This window comes from Harpegnathos saltator, unplaced genomic scaffold, assembly GCF_003227715.2.
Source record: "Harpegnathos saltator strain DR-91 unplaced genomic scaffold, Hsal_v8.6 scaffold82, whole genome shotgun sequence".
Lineage (NCBI taxonomy): Eukaryota > Metazoa > Arthropoda > Insecta > Hymenoptera > Formicidae > Harpegnathos > Harpegnathos saltator.
In genome coordinates, this window is record NW_020230671.1 from 232,569 (window position 1) to 248,932 (window position 16,364).

Here is a 16,364-nt window from a genome sequence, read left to right on the forward strand (position 1 = left end):
ATTAAAACGTTTATCAATTTCACGTTGATAAAGGCCTATGTAAATTATGAAAATTCGTCATGTATGCATTACTTGTCTCAATATAATCATTGGATGTTATTAATTTTTACTAATTTTCTCACGTAAGACTGGCCTTCGATTTCAAAACTCCTGTTTTGACCGTTAATTATTGCACGTAAATTAAACAACAAACGAACTCACATTAGTAGAATTAACAACATGATTATTTAAAAAATCTAATGTATCGTGTTCACTATTGGTAACAAAATGTAGTGCATATCTTATGTATGATATTATTGCGCACACATGTGCAAATATGTATTCATATATTAAATCTGGTCCATACTTTCTTCTAATCATAAAAAGAAAGAACGGAAAACGAAAGAAAGAAAAATATGATATATTAATTCAAATACGAAGTAAAATATTGATGTTATAATAAAAGTAATGCAGAACATTGAGTCATGGAATACATTATGCGTAGAGAACGTTAATCATAAATTACTCGAGTTACAAGGATATTCGTGAATATCGTTCTTATCTATGCATTCATTTAACAGAAATAAAATTTAATCTATAAACAATCAATGTCGGTGATTTATAATGTACGATTTTGATAACTTTTACAATTGCGTACAGCTATATATTATACCTATAAGTTATATATATATATATATATACACATATATATACATATATGTACATATATGTATATATGTATATATAACCATCACATATACCAGTATTTCAAGATATCCATTTAGTCACTACGAGTTTAATTATTTATATTTTCTCCACATAATAAAATATGTATTTTTTACAATAAACATTATTCATAGTATTTTCACTTTGTATTAGTCTTTTGAATAGCAAAGTATGCTATTTATATTTATAGCAGTGCTGCATTTGTGTTGCAATTTCACATTTGCATACATCCCATTTCTTTCTTATTTATTTCTTTTTGTTTTTTACCTTTTTTTTTTTACCATCAATACACGCATTGTACTAGCGTAGCTTATTTTTCGAAGTTATTTTTTTCCTGAACCACCCTGAAAGAAACACAGTAGCAGAATGAATAAAGTGGATTAGAGATCATAATTGAAAACATATATAAGTGCATAAAACAATGTTCTATACTTATTCTTCCATGATATACAATAGACAAATAAATTAATAATTTGATGATAATGAGCAAAATAATGCATATTCGTTGAACTTTGCAAATTTTGAGCATTTGTCCGATGAACTAATCAGGAAGAATAATTAGGAGATTGTGAAAGATTACGCAGAACAATATTTATTGCTAATAGATATATCATTAATTAATACCCTATTTCTTTTATAAATGGAATAATACCTTTTGCGTTATCTTCCACAATGAAATCTAATATTTAATATTAAAAAAATGCGTCTATAAGCCATGCAAAAAACAAGTACACATATAAAAAATTTATCATGTTAACAAGAAATTTGCAAGCAACATATAATACTTAGTATGTGTACTACGTTAAAAAATAATAAGGGTAGTAGGAAATAAAAAAAAGAGAAGCCAAAAACAAAATTATAGAATATTGAACTTATAATACCTATATTATTACACTTAATAATATATGCATAATAAAATATGGTTATCATCGTTTGTTAGTATCATTCCATACGTGTTTCTCTTTATCATTTTGTAAGCAGTATATTAACATAATGCAAAGTTTTTAAATTAAAGGCCATATTAACAGTCGTAATTGCGCACATTAATTATAATGCAAAGCGAACATTTATTAATCCCTCAAAGTCCACATTAATTCATTATATTAATATCTTTAAGACGAATGAAATTAAAAAAATAAAAATAATGGGCGATGTATAGAAACCATAAAAATATGTTAAATATTAGTATCAAAAGTAACCGTTGATATTGTTATAATTAATTAGTTCGGTAAATATACATCGTTCCTTTCGCAGTGCACCCTTTACCCCAGTGTTTGTGCCGATAAAAAATTTCATTGTGTAACTATGTACATTTTTTAACATCTGATCTATTTAGTTATATTTGTCTCTGCTTCTAAATTTACATTTACACTCTATTATTTATTGATCAGTACAGTGTTATAATTTTTGTACTTTTTTTTGCAAAAAAGCGTAGCAAAATGTACAAACCATTTACCTTGGTCTTAATGTAATGTACACATACAACTATGCGAATTACCAATTTAACAGCCAGTTTCGTAAGTTGTAAATCATAATCGACAAGAATTAAAGATGGGAATAGAAATAATTTGTTCTAGCCGTATGTGCTGAGAATATACAAGATGCAGGACATTCATTATATTATAGTCACAAAATAAAATATAAAGCCAACAATAGGCACTGTGCAATATGTTTTTGGAACATATACGAATATAAGTGAAGCCATAGATATTTTACAATTAATTATAAATAACTAATAATACTAAATGATTTGTACATATTTCAAGGATATAAATTCTAAATAATTTTATACACACACATATATATATATATATATATATTTGTGTAGATTTATATTTATATATTGCTTATAGTATAAATACTGTAAAACACAGAATCAAATGAGAAAATTGATTAAACTTAATCCTAATTGACTGGACATGATATTTATTATTTTTCATATTAACGATAACGCACCAAAGCTTGTTCAAGATATATGTTCCAAATAATAAATAGACTAACAGTACTATTAATATGGCTCACATTTACTATGTGACATATCAAAATCATATACATATATGTATTTCTTTTTTTGTAATATTAATTATATCATATAAATTGGTTCTGTTGTTCTTTTTCTTTGTTGAGTAAAAAAGTACATTTGTATTTAAGTATACTTTAATTTGATTTATACTACTTCTACAGAATACTTGAATGTAATATCACTTTTTCACTAGCAATAGCTAATACGCATATCTAAACTTTACCTAAAATAATCGTAATTAATGGTGTTAATAATAATGTATGTTAATGGTTTTACTTCAAACTATTGGAAACATTTTTTGTGTCGCTCTTTGGGGAATAAATAAAATGATCATATGAAAATATGAAAATTGAAGATAGTGCATTTACGGATACGAATATAAAAATTTAATGCTTAACAACAGAACAATGTGTGTGGGATGAGAAACTAATATTCGTAAAATAACTTATAAAACCTGATATGAATGACTAGCGGTAATCTACTATTAAATTTTTCGAAAGGCTAGGAGGAAACATTTCAGTATCTCATCTTTAGATTTGCATACCTGCGAATCTGCGCCGTTTTGCCATGGTTTTCTTAGTGGACTGTCGAAACAATCAAAACAGTTAAATTGTTATTGATCACAGAGCAAGCATTCGAACAACAAGGCTATTTTTTTTTTCTTATGAATCGTACGACTGTGGAAACCTGTGGTCGTTGAGCATTAATAATATTACGTTATTGTACAACTAAACTTTACAATAAACAAACACTGGGACAAAGACTACCGTTGAAATTAAAACCTTCCAATTTGGTTTACTAGTAAATTTAAGAAAGATACGAATGTAGCCGGCTGATCGATAAAAATCGATCTTTTATATATACATATATTAGACATCTCCTGACTTAAACCAAGTCGCTATTACTACATCAATTACAAATCGTGATTTCGTTGCTTTGAACATGACAAAATTAAACGTTTCTCTCCTCCAATAAGTAACATATTATATAATATACTATATAATATAATATACTATATAAATATACAAAATGAAATTTATATATAATGATGTAGGAATTATGTTACAAATATATAATACGATATATTTACGTGTCTTGTAATTTTTTATATGTACATGTGTATCTTTTGTGTTTTGATGAGTTTATATTATCATTTTTTAAGTTCGCAGTTTTATCTGCGAATTAAATCGATTGCTGAATACAGATTATATAGGGACGACGCGAAGGAATGATAATAATACTTTCCCATAAAGTCAATAATTTAATTCTTAGACATCTGTACAAAACGATACTAATGCGACACTAGTATTTACATGTAAATATGAATCTCGCGGAAAGTACTGTTTCAAATATGATTATATCAAAATGTACTATGTAAGTTACAATGCGTATTACTCTAACACGTTGTCTATATGAAAAAAAATTTAGCTATACAAGTGCAAAGTTTATAAGATAATCTTTATCTACATCACTTGATGATTATTGTACTAAATCACATGCCATTTGAATGCATGGACGCATTTTGCTTTCTTATTGATAGCCACAATAAAGTAATATGTACGTTGGAGTACACAAAATCAATCTACTATAAAGTACTGCTTCCAAATACAAGCTACTGAAATAATACTGTTTTTACACAGTAGCAAATAAATAATAATACAGGACTCAATATTACCACAAAGAATATTTATATTGAAAATAATAAGAAATATATATATGTGTATATACATTATATATATATATATACACACACACACACACACATCACACGTAAATTATTTCCGTAGTAAGAAATACGTTTCTTAAAATTTCACATGTTTAACACTTTATTTTGATGTATCTATTTAGTTAATTCTTCTAACACTTTATTGCATGTTTCTTTTTACTTTTCATTAAACGTGTCAAATAAAAGAAAAAAAAATACGTAATTATATTACGTAATATATTTTGTTACATTAATATGTGTATTAATATATTAAATATAGAGATTATGTATATAATACATAAAATATATAATTTTTCTTTCAAGATTATAAGATAAAAATATTACAATGTAACACAAATGCTGAAATAAAATGTATATTACTTTTACATCTTTAGAGGATATTGCAAAGAGACATATACCCTTCGTGATGAGATTAATATTCTGCATAATATTGAGCCCATCAAATGTGTCTGACATTTCAATAATAAACTGAAGTGCACCTATACAATAATCGAGCCAGGAAAATTTTTCTCCGTCTCAGATTTAAAAGTTTTACCTTCCTCTTTTTCTTGTGCTTTTTATGTTGCTGACCAAAGAATGGCTTCTGACTAGCCTGTGTGTTGTGATCTGTCATATGACAAGATTTGGAGGAGTATTTTGTAGTAAGGGGGTTGTTCTCAATTTCTTGTTCAGACTGAACCAAATTGACAGGCTTGGTTATGGAATTGTTTGCAAACTCTGTATTCTTGAAGTATTCTCTGTATTCTAATGTAGTTATCAGAGTTTGAGACGCTAGAGGAAGCTGCATTCCAGATATATTATTATCTAACTGTTGATAGGTCGCATATAGAAACGGCAATTTATCAAATAACAATGAATATAACATTGACACAAATTTGTAAAATTGCCGTTCTAATAATCGTCTACAAAATTTCGTGATTGGAACACAGTGTACGAAATATACTTTTAAATTACTTTCCAAATAAGACAAACACGATCTCACTATCTCAACGAAGCAATTCTCCAATCACGATTTTATAGATAAAAGATTTTTTACCTGTACCATTGTGTACATATACAAATAATGATAGCATTAGTTTCTTTACTGCGATATATAGATGATATTATAAAAATCAAAATAACTCAATATTTATTCATTACCGATATTTACTTATGCATTACACTGCAAACTAGTACAATCTATATATAACTTAACAAAATTGAATATTTTATCAATTTTTTTTCAACATCTATATATGCAGTTACTTAATTGCTCAGTTATCACACACATAAAAGAACAACAAATCACAATCGTATGACTGTTCGTTAGTAATTATCGAGATTTTTCACACGTGATTAGTGAAGTATCATATCAGTAGTATCTTGCAGCATCGCATGATATCTCATGCTTTTAATACAGGACAGAACTCTTTGTTATATGAATATAGCAGAAGCTGTATAGTATTTTCAGTAAAAGAGAGAAGGCACTCTGTATAAGTAAGAATTAAATCAATCTTTATACTAATAGATACTAACCTCGGATTGCAGAGAATCTGATGTAGGTGGGCCATTCAGCATAGACTGTTCTGAGCTGCTACAACCACCGCAAATTTCATTCTGTAATCGGCAAAGCAATATTTTCTATACCTTCTTGCGCAATTGTTTATTTGTGTATGTGTAATGGTGGTAAGAAAAACACTAAGTGATACAGAAAAATGCAAATACCTTGAGTTGGGACACTTCCTGTTGAAGTTGTGTAACAAGACTCTTCTCTTGTGTTAAACTCGCTTCACTGGTTTCAACGAGAGAGCGCAATTTCGTAACTTCAGCATCCAATGTTGCTCTTTTATTGCACTCTGTTTGCAACTCTTGCGATAAACGAGCCTTTTCCTGAAATAACAATAGAGATAGATGAGAAAAAGATGAAGATAAAATAGTTACTAAATATTTGCACAACTAATACCTAAATATTTGTTTTATATCATATTTTAACATACAGATAGCATAACTAAAATCCATGATAAAGTATCATACAGTGTAAAAGCCTTTACCTCTTGTAGTTTTTCTAAAACAGCAAGTTGATGACCGTCAGTCTCCCCTCTAGAAACAGTTTTCTGCGCGGATCTAAGTGCTAATAATTCAGCACTAGTCTGTTCTGTAAGAGATTCAGCATTGGCTAATCTGGTTTCTAATTCAATTGCCTTCTGCTGAAGCTAGAAAGAAAACGAAAATCGTAAGAAGAAAGAAAAGCAGCATTCTTATGTTGGTTAAGGAGTAACTTTCACTTTTCCAAAATAAAGATTATCGTAATTTTACCTTTTCGTTCGCATTCAGTTTGGTTTGAATATCTTTAAGTTCTGCTCTAAGATTTGTCACTTCGTTCTCTTTTTGTCGGAATTGAACTTGCCACCTTATCTCCTCGGATTCTATATGACTTTGTAGTTTATTAAGCATACCTTCCTATAAAATAAAAAACAGCATCTTGGATTATTTATTTTTTACACTAGAATTGCAGAAAACCCAGAGAAAATAAGGAAACTCACCGTTTCTTTGATAATCTGCTGGTAACATGAAACCGCACTTTGCAAATTCTTGTTCTGTTTTTCTAAATCAGAAATCTCCTGATTTGTGCTTTTTTGCTTTAATTCATTTAAAACAGTGCATATTTTATGTTCAAAAGTTTTGAGCCACTGCTCATGAGTATTTTCAGATACTTTAATCTCTGGAAATATCCTTTGTAGAAGAGCCTTGGTTATTTCCTCCTGTTCCACTTTCACCTTCTGTATAATTTCCTAGTTGAATAAAGTAGACAAAATTCTTAAAAAATATTGTTTCAAACATATTAAGGATTATTTATTGAAGAGTAAATTTGTTGTGTGATAGAATTGCCGCCATGGTTATCGTCAATTTAATCAAAGAGGAATCAATAAATTTTTTTTTAATACATCTGTAAACAATAAAACATAAGGTACACTTAAGTTAATATAAAAATTTTAGACTGGTTACAAAAAGAAAGTAATAATATAAACCTGACTAAATATTAAGTATAAAAACTATATGTTATGTATCAAATGTAGCAATATTTTGTATACTCCTAATTTTCTCACAATAATACTACTCCCAATAGTGTAAAACAAAGACTTACTTCGCTACTCTTTCCACCACTAGATCTGGCACGCAACTCAGCAGCAGAAAGAGCTTCCATCACTTTCCAGTTCTTTGTGCGTAACTCCTATTGCACAGAATGTGGAGAAATGATAGCAAATAAGAATAAATTTCTTTTTGTTTTTATAACAAAATGTAACATATATGGAACAACATGACAATAAACGAGAATATAGTTTTGTATAAAAGGAGAAATTGGTAAAGTGATGGAAGCGATAAGAACGTATTAAAGTTATATCGAGATGCAGGTAAATTCAGACATCAAACACACACATATATATATACAAAGGTGAGATAAAATATAACAACATAATATAAAACATTCAGACAAACGAAAAGCTTACATTATTTTTGGATTTCTGGATCTCCAAATCATCTCGTAGTTGCCTGGTAAGGTTGTTATGTTCAATTATATCACTTTGTAACATATTTAACTGTTCATTTAACCTATTAAGCTCTTCTTCTTTATGTACTAACTGGATCTTCAATTCATCTAATAAAACTTTCTCCTTTGATCTGCACACAATGAATTTTTTACAGAAATTAATAAGCCAGGTTCAATACAACAGATTTATGGTAACTTGTAAAATACTACATGTAATCTATCGATGTCTATCGATGATATGTACGAGTATTACAAATTAAGAATTATAGCAAATTGGAAATTTTTACGTACGCATCCAAATTAGCATAATCCGAAGTATTTCTTTGAATCTCGCCTTCCACATTCTCACGTCCTTCCGCTGCCGGACGTTCGAGTCTAGTTACAGCTAACACATTTGTAGATATATTATCTTGTCCACGTTGTTGTTCCTTCTGCTGCTCCACAATATTCGTAAGCTGTACAAATATAATACATATGTAATATACTTTTACTGTATAATATAAAATTGTTAAAAAATGTCAAACTATAAATTAAATATAAATACCTCGGCACGCAGTCTATCGTTTTCTTCTTGAAGTTTCGTAATTTGCAATTGGGCTTCTTCCACTTGTTTCTCATTGACCCGTAGTCTATTATTTTCAGTCTGTAAAGCTTTAAATTCACTCATAGTTTCGTTAGATTCCTTAATCTGAGCCTGAGCCTTAGCCAAATCCGTCTGTACGATCGTTAATACATCTTGCATTCTTTGTACTTCGTTTTGATATTTGTTTGCCTCGTTTATCACTTCTTTCAAGTTACGTTCTGTCTTGTCATATTCGATTTTTACAGTGTCCAGTTCTTTTTGGACAGAATTCAACTTAGACTCCATGTGCTTGACTTGTGCATTAGACTGCTGAAAATCCTTCTGTATTATGCCGAGCTCGTTTTGAGATTTTTTTAACTCATCCTCTTTGTTACTCAATGCGGTTTTCAGAGCTGTAACTTCGGCTGCTTCCGACTTGGCTTCGTTCATTGTGGCTGATAGTTCAGTCTTTAGTTTTATCAATTCAGATTGAACCTTGCTAAGTTCAGCTTTTAAAGTCGGAATCTCACTGGCTTCGTTTTTTGCGAGGTTTAATTCAGCCTGCAATGAATTCACTTGTTTTTGCAATTCCTGCTCATGACGATGCGCGCTTTTTAATCTATGATCCAAGTCCGCCTGTGTACGATGAGATTCCTGAAAATTATACGAAGGATTTAACGTTAATGCAAATAATTGATTTTAAAAACATTTATTGACAGTAGCAACGGAAAGTCGTGCTTTTTACCTCGAGTTGCCTAGCAACATCTTGCAATGTACCGCTCGCTTCTTTAAAGTGCTGCAACTGTCCTTCCGAGTGCATTAATTGGCCTTGCATGAGACCCAATTGTTGGCGCAACATCTCCATCTCAGCGCTGCTACTCTCACAAGTTGCTTGTAGCTCATTTTGCAATTCTTGCACTTCTACATTTCTCTGAGCGAGTTGTGATTTCAATGTGTTTTCAGTGTCACGCATTTGAGCAAACTGTACCTCCATCTGTTTCCGTTGGGCGATCAATTCCTGCTGCAGGTGGCCCTGAGTCTGTCCTTGATCCTCTTGCATCTTGTGAATAATAGCGGCATCCTCATTTACCTTAGTCTGCAATTGTTCGATTTGTCTGGCGAAACCTTGCTTCTCAGCAGCGTGACTCTCCAAAATATGTTGCATTCGTGTGTGTAAAGTCTGGGTTTCTGTCATTTTAGCGCTTAACGTTTCTTCAAGTTGCCTGATGTTTGCCGAAAATCTGGATCGATCCCCATTCAGTTCAGCTCGTAACTCCTTCAATTTATTTTGGAAAGCTAAGCTAGCCTCATGTTCATCAGTTAGTGCTTTTTCCTTCTCCGCCAATTGCTTTTTTAGCTTAATGACGGGATCGGCGCGACCTTCTGTCCACTCGGAATGCTCTAACGGATTGTCCATTTGTTTGTTTAAGAGATGATCAATAAGGATTTGTATCTCAGATCGACTGAGTTCTGCTTTCTGAATAAACAGCATCAAAAGTTGAACATTGACAGCATCTCCCTCTAAAAAGAGGAAATGAATTATATTAATATTATATATCGAAATCAGATAATTCTGTTTAATTCGTACATATATTGTTATTAAACATACTGTATATTGTAAATTTAAAATGTGAACAAAAATTTAAAAAAAGAACAAGATGTATATTAATGGAAACATATTTCTACGTGTATAAAAATATAATTTATATATTTATTGTAGCATATAAAGTAAAAATTAATATATCGTTTATAAATTATTTTGATTTTTCAGAAATGCACCATAAAAGTTAGGTTATTGATCATACTGTAAGATTTCTGGTATCAAATGCACGGACATTGACCTCTTTTATATGTGGAAGGGGGAAATGATCCTACCTCAACTACATTCCAAAGCACTTGGAAAGAATCTACCCAGCTTTACTGTGAGCGGATTATTCATATAGCTTAAGTGAGCTTTAACGGACTTCCTAATTTATATATTGCAATATATATTAAAAAAATGCTTTACAAAAAAGAAAAAAAAGAAAAAAAAATGAGAAAACTCGTACATTATCGAGCAACTTTCTAACATTAAAAATAAATAATTGTGATTTCTCTATTAATTTCTTTTGCGTAATGTATTAACTATTAACTTAAATATATATTAATACCATATCAAATTAATGTATTAAAAATTTGTAACACATTACAACAAACATATACATGTGAATTATCATTATCAAATATTTTAATTTAAACTATGAAAATAAGAATACAAAGAATACAATACAAAAGGTCATATTTTTAATCAATTAAATGGCAGGCTATAGCATGTAATACTAGGTTAAATATCATTCTATGAGAAATATATCAAATCGAGATTATCTTCAATATGCATGCTTGTCATTTATTAACAAGGTAAATTGTTGATAATTATAAAATTAACTGTACAAATAGTTATGAATTTAAGACAGTAGAAATTTGAAAAAGAGAAACATCTTACCAATCTGAGCTAAGATATCGTTCTTTTTCTTCGTTTTCTTGGGCTCCTTGTTTGCAGATTGCACAATAGATGCAGTTTCTTTAACAATTTCTTTTATCTCTTTAACAGGTGTCTCCTTCTGCTGTTCCTTTATTTCCTTCACAATTTCCTTATTATTAGTAACGAATAATGCATTAGCTTGAGTATTAACCTCTTGCTTCTCATCTTTAACGTTTTCATCTTTCTTCTTTATGTCCTTGTTGTTCCTTTTCGATCTAGTTGGTGTATCTTTTGGCGACTTATTTGCTGCTGTTTCTGACTGACTAAGCTGCTGAAGATTTTCTTTCTGTTGTACAACAGACATATTTGTTACAATGTATTATCTTTAAAATACAATTAAATAAATTTTAGAAAAAAAAAAGAAAATCAATTAATTTTAATGTTGAATCACTAACCATATAAAGATATATATACCACCTAAAGCAATTAATATTCCCAATGCTATGTTTAATGTTTCATGAATTAATATAATTCTTTTGTTAGTTGTGTGTGTGTATATATAAAGATAATAAAAGTAAATATTAATAAATTAATAACTATGTACAATTGTCATGTGTTAATAATTTTGCCAAGTGACAGATGTAGAAAAAAGTTGTGTTAGTAGTAAGGAACAAATATAATGATAACTGGAAAATTTAATGATAGCAGTTTTGAAATATATTAATCAACATAGCTCAAAAAGTAAATTTATACTTTTTACATATGAATCACACTTATATATCCACAAAATTATAAAATAAAGTGAAATGATGAAGAGAGAAGAAAAGAAATATAAAGTATGTGAGATATTCTGCAAATAGCACACACTACAAATCACTCACACTATGACTCCGTACGAGTTCAAGGTCATCTTTTGGATGAATGATGTCAAAATGATTAGCTTCTGCCAAGGGAGGTTGCGAAGGACTTAATTCAGTCACAATGGCTAATGGCTCGTCTTTATTTACGAGAATTGGTTTGATCTTTTCAAGCTTTCCTTTCTTTTTATTGCCTTTGTTACTCTCCTAAGAGTTTAATGCACATGTAAATGTTTCTACATTATTCGTCTAAGTAATACCATGAAATATTAATATGCTTAAAATTTTGGATTACATCATACAACAATGGGCATAATTTAATAGATTGTATCCTTATATTTTATACAATTTAATGCAATTTATATATATATATGTATGTGTAGTTATCTTAGTATATTTGTGTATGTATGTATGTATGTATATATATTAGTTTAAAAATGCAAAAATTGTTGATATTAATTATTAACCAACAATTAATGTTTTATTAATTCGGTTTTCACCTTATCATGTTTACTTTGTCCTTTTGTTGAACACATAAACCTGGAATTTATAAATTTTTATTTCTGTTTTAGCAATATTTTTCCTTTAAGTAAATTCAAATAATTTATATATATCGTAATAATTAAAAATTTATTATCTGTGACAATTAAATTTGACTTTTTTGAGTATTTACAGCAAGTGCTCAAATATCATAATATTGAGGAAATCTTTTGTTTGGCTCTCTTATAATCTATGTGATAAGATGATTGAGTGTAAAGCAGTATCATTGAAATGCTGGATGAAGCAGTTATTTTTAGAAAATAATCTTATGAACTTCCAATTTATCAATGGTACATGTATGCAAGAAATAATTTATTAGCAGTTTGAGAATCAATTTATAATGTTATAACAAGTTATTTCTTTCTAAATGTAACATATTTATATAGAAATTTTTCACTTATATACATATTTTGATATAACCTCTCTCTTACTATATATATATATATATATACATACGCATGTATATATGTATATATATATATATATACACACATACATATACACATATGTATAATGTGAGAGAGAGATATATATACACATAATAATATATCTTTAGATAACTTACCAGGGCATAATTTACACATATACACACACATATATATATATGTCACATTAAATTATTAAATATCAAAATAATAAATTATGACTTTTGTAATAAAGATATTAATTTCTTGAATTAAAGTGAAATAAATACTAAAAATATATACATATTTCATATACATAACATATATATATATATATATAATAAAAAGTTGAAGATCATAATAAAAGAAAGTGAACAATTGAAAGTAGTAGCTAAAGAAATGGCATTAATATATAATATGTCAGAATCCATATTAAGTTAATAAAAAGGAAGAATAAAATTCAATTAGGATTTATAAAAATCTTGAAAGAAAAATATGAAACTTGCTGTTAATATAAAAATATATCTTCTTCCAAGGATTCTTTTGTTGTAAGTTGTATAGTATAATACCCATTATCATATGATGCATATTGTGTATGAAAACCATTATTGTATAATATAAACTATATGTGAAAATTTATAATTAATGGATAAAACTAATTTAAATATTTTTACATGCAATAATTCCTACAAGAACATATGAGAATGTTTTATTATATAAATTATGGAAAAAACTATGACTAAATGAGAAAGTTAGGGACTAATATAAAATAATAATAGCTATGATATTTCTAAGCAGACATGCTTTGTGGATTGTACAACATGAAAAGAAAAATATGATGCTCTCTGTGCATAAATCTCTTTCAACGCTATGCAATGATATACCATATTATGTATCACCTAGGTTACTGTATTTCATGCATGTAAAAAAAATTCTCACATCTTGCATATTTCAAGGTTAACCTTATATATATATATGTTACTATTTGTATGCAAATAATAATTCTTATATTTGTATCAACAGTAGAGAATATTAAAATAATGAAATAATACATCAAAATAATAAAAATTGTTATATCTATATCAGTGATACAGAAATTTCACAGTGTTAAAAAATATACATACTTTTCCAGAACATTTTAGAAACAAAAGATAAAGAAAGTTCCTTACTATATTTCAATTAATTTTTTTTTTAAATTGTATCAATTATAAATAAGAGTTCATTCTTGCAAATTAAATTCATATTATAAGCTTTTTGGTAAATAAAAGAATGGATAAAATATAAATTCACCTGGACTGGTGGTTCTGGAGGCAATATTTGAGGAGTTTCTTCAAACTGTACATGCTCTGCCTTTTCTGCATCTTTATCATCCTTATCATCCTTCTCTTCTTTCTTCTCTTTCACTTTTTTTCCAGCTTTATTCTTATGTTTCTTTTCTTTATTTTTATCTTTTTTACCTATAAATAAAATACGTTGTATTAAATTAATATATAAGAATTTTTGCAGAAAGAAAATTTAATATTAGCTTTTTTCACTTATACTGTTTATTCCTATTTACATTAATATTTTCCAATTTATATATCATAAAATAATTTTATATACTAATATAAAAAGTTTGTATAATTTAATTTTATAATGTTATAAAATTACATGCAAAATAATTTACATACTTAACAACAGGTCATCAGGAAACTTTCTCTGCTCAGCTATAGCTTCTTCAAAAGATTTCTCTTTTGTTGCTAAATTCAATATAAATACAATAAACACAGCGGAAAAAACTACTATCCCAATATACACAAACACTGTTTGAACATCCATCTTCAACTGCCTTATCTGGAAAACAATTGAATATCAAAACATGTTACTTAAAATAAAAAAGTTGAAGTTTATCATATTATTAATCCTCACATACGTATCAGAATCGTTTTTATTTCGAACTTTTGTAGAGTATTTACTTTTTCATATTAGTTTGAAATAATTTGGAAATATTTACATTATATTAGCGAAAATTTGCCAATCTTTAGAATTTTATCTTTATACTATCTAGAAAATGAAATGCATTGTTCGTTATTACGAAAAAGAAAAAAGAAAAATAAAAGTTCTAAATAATTTTCAGGTAGAATATAGACACACCCGACTGTTCGAATTCTACGAAATTGCCGCCGAAGAACGAAATTCTTGAAATTTTGACGGCGAATCTGCGCGGACGAAACACGTCCCGGTGGCGACACGTTGCGACATCGTGTATACGTGTACAAGTCGAGTGCGAGGGAGAGAGAGCAGGACATATTAACGACGAGGAATCGCGGGTGCTCGTGCAAAATATCGCAAGCCCATGGAACGGGACAATGACATATGGATGACAGTACAGGTCAACGACACGTATCGCGATGCGACCAGCGACGTGTACGTCAGATCGGTCGGCAGAAATCGCTGAATCCGCATGCCGACACATTTAACGGTACGTACGGTCTTAAACGCGGCGACCGGCACGCCGTTCGCCTTTTTTTCCCCGGCGTAAGTTTTGTCCGCGCGCGACATCACTTACCGAGAATGTCCGCTATCGTAGATTTCGTCGAAAAACACGGCTACCTTCGATACGCAAGATAAACGCAAGATTCTACGGCGTATCTGCGACGTACTAACGCGACTCGCCTTGAACGCTCGCACGACTGTATCACGCAGAGAGAGAGAGAGAGAGAGAGACTGCCCGAGCCAGATAGGGAGAGCGCGACAAGATTGTGAATCCCGCAAACACACGCGACGATCTCCCGAAGCACTATGGCTGCCGGACGTGGAACGAGCTATACGAACACTTCAAGCCACGCCTATCGGCGAGCGAGCACTTTTGATTGGAGAGTAATCTCTGCCACGTATGCAAGACGTCGGCACAACGACGGCGCTTATCCGCGACGATCGTGCCCGGCTTTTGGTCGAGGTCGCGCACCAAACGGCCGCAACAACGAACCCTGACGATCGACAAACCCCCTAAATTGATTCAGTGAACGCTGAAATCGTCATATTTGGCTCGCGGGCGCGATACCTACGTGCCGCTTGAATGCTAGTCGATGCCACACATTTGCGTGCGTGCGTGTCACTCGTTTTCACACGTTGCTAAGCCGAAAAGACAAGATACCGACGGCGACTGACTTCGCTGTCCCCTCGCCGTTGATTGGCTATTTTACGCCGTTGGCTAGACGAACTTACAGATGGCTATCTTACAAACTACGAAGTAAGATGGATTTTCGCGTAAAACTTGAAGCCAATCGGAAGAGTACGTTAGAGTGATTGGCCATGTCGTGCTGTCATCGAGATCGCTCAGTGAGCGCTCAGTAACTATTGGTCCTTACTGTTAGATCCTTACATTCAGACCAATAACGTTGACGAATTACTCAACCGTTGTGTAACCGTTGTGTTTTCTGAACGCAGCCATTGTTCGATAACAAGATGGCGTGCATTTCAGGTCTCATGCGGATTTACGATCTCTCTCGCTTCGGCTTTCCTTGTACGCACAAGTTACTTCATTTCGTTCTCTCCAGTTTTAACCTGTCGATCCA

At 30.3% G+C, this 16,364-nt stretch overlaps 1 protein-coding gene across 8 annotated transcripts; it reads right to left on the reverse strand.

Annotated features, from left to right (window-relative positions):
• Positions 1–973: 973 nt before the first annotated feature.
• LOC105180938 (kinectin) lies at positions 974–15,982 on the reverse strand. 8 transcript variants are annotated; one of them, XM_011137319.3, is made up of 17 exons: positions 15,356–15,609; positions 14,478–14,640; positions 14,098–14,264; positions 11,888–12,070; positions 11,028–11,352; positions 9,291–10,066; positions 8,528–9,199; positions 8,275–8,438; positions 7,943–8,114; positions 7,579–7,665; positions 6,977–7,225; positions 6,750–6,893; positions 6,485–6,646; positions 6,159–6,323; positions 5,970–6,050; positions 4,990–5,235; positions 974–1,049 (listed from the first exon to the last, which is right to left on the reverse strand). In XM_011137319.3, the coding sequence occupies exons 2-17, from the start codon at positions 14,623–14,625 to the stop codon at positions 1,029–1,031; spliced, it is 3,762 nt and encodes a 1,253-aa protein (XP_011135621.1). In that variant the 5' UTR covers positions 14,626–14,640; positions 15,356–15,609; the 3' UTR covers positions 974–1,028. The 8 variants fall into 8 exon arrangements, with proteins under 8 accessions (XP_011135621.1, XP_011135649.1, XP_011135659.1 ...); XM_011137347.3 differs by lacking the exon at positions 4,990–5,235 and adding an exon at positions 3,273–3,312 and having other exon boundaries at positions 15,356–15,608; XM_011137357.3 differs by lacking the exon at positions 4,990–5,235 and having other exon boundaries at positions 15,356–15,607.
• Positions 15,983–16,364: the final 382 nt, after the last annotated feature.

Excerpts from the sequence above, each read along its gene's own strand:
- LOC105180938 (XM_025306955.1), bottom strand. The coding sequence starts at position 14,625 with ATGGATGTTCAAACAGTGTTTGTGTATATTGGGATAGTAGTTTTTTCC. Across the intron at positions 10,067-11,027 it reads CGATATCTTAGCTCAGATTG|AGGGAGATGCTGTCAATGTT; the intron begins GTAAGATGTTTC and ends TCCTCTTTTTAG. Across the intron at positions 9,200-9,290 it reads ATGTTGCTAGGCAACTCGAG|GAATCTCATCGTACACAGGC; the intron begins GTAAAAAGCACG and ends TATAATTTTCAG.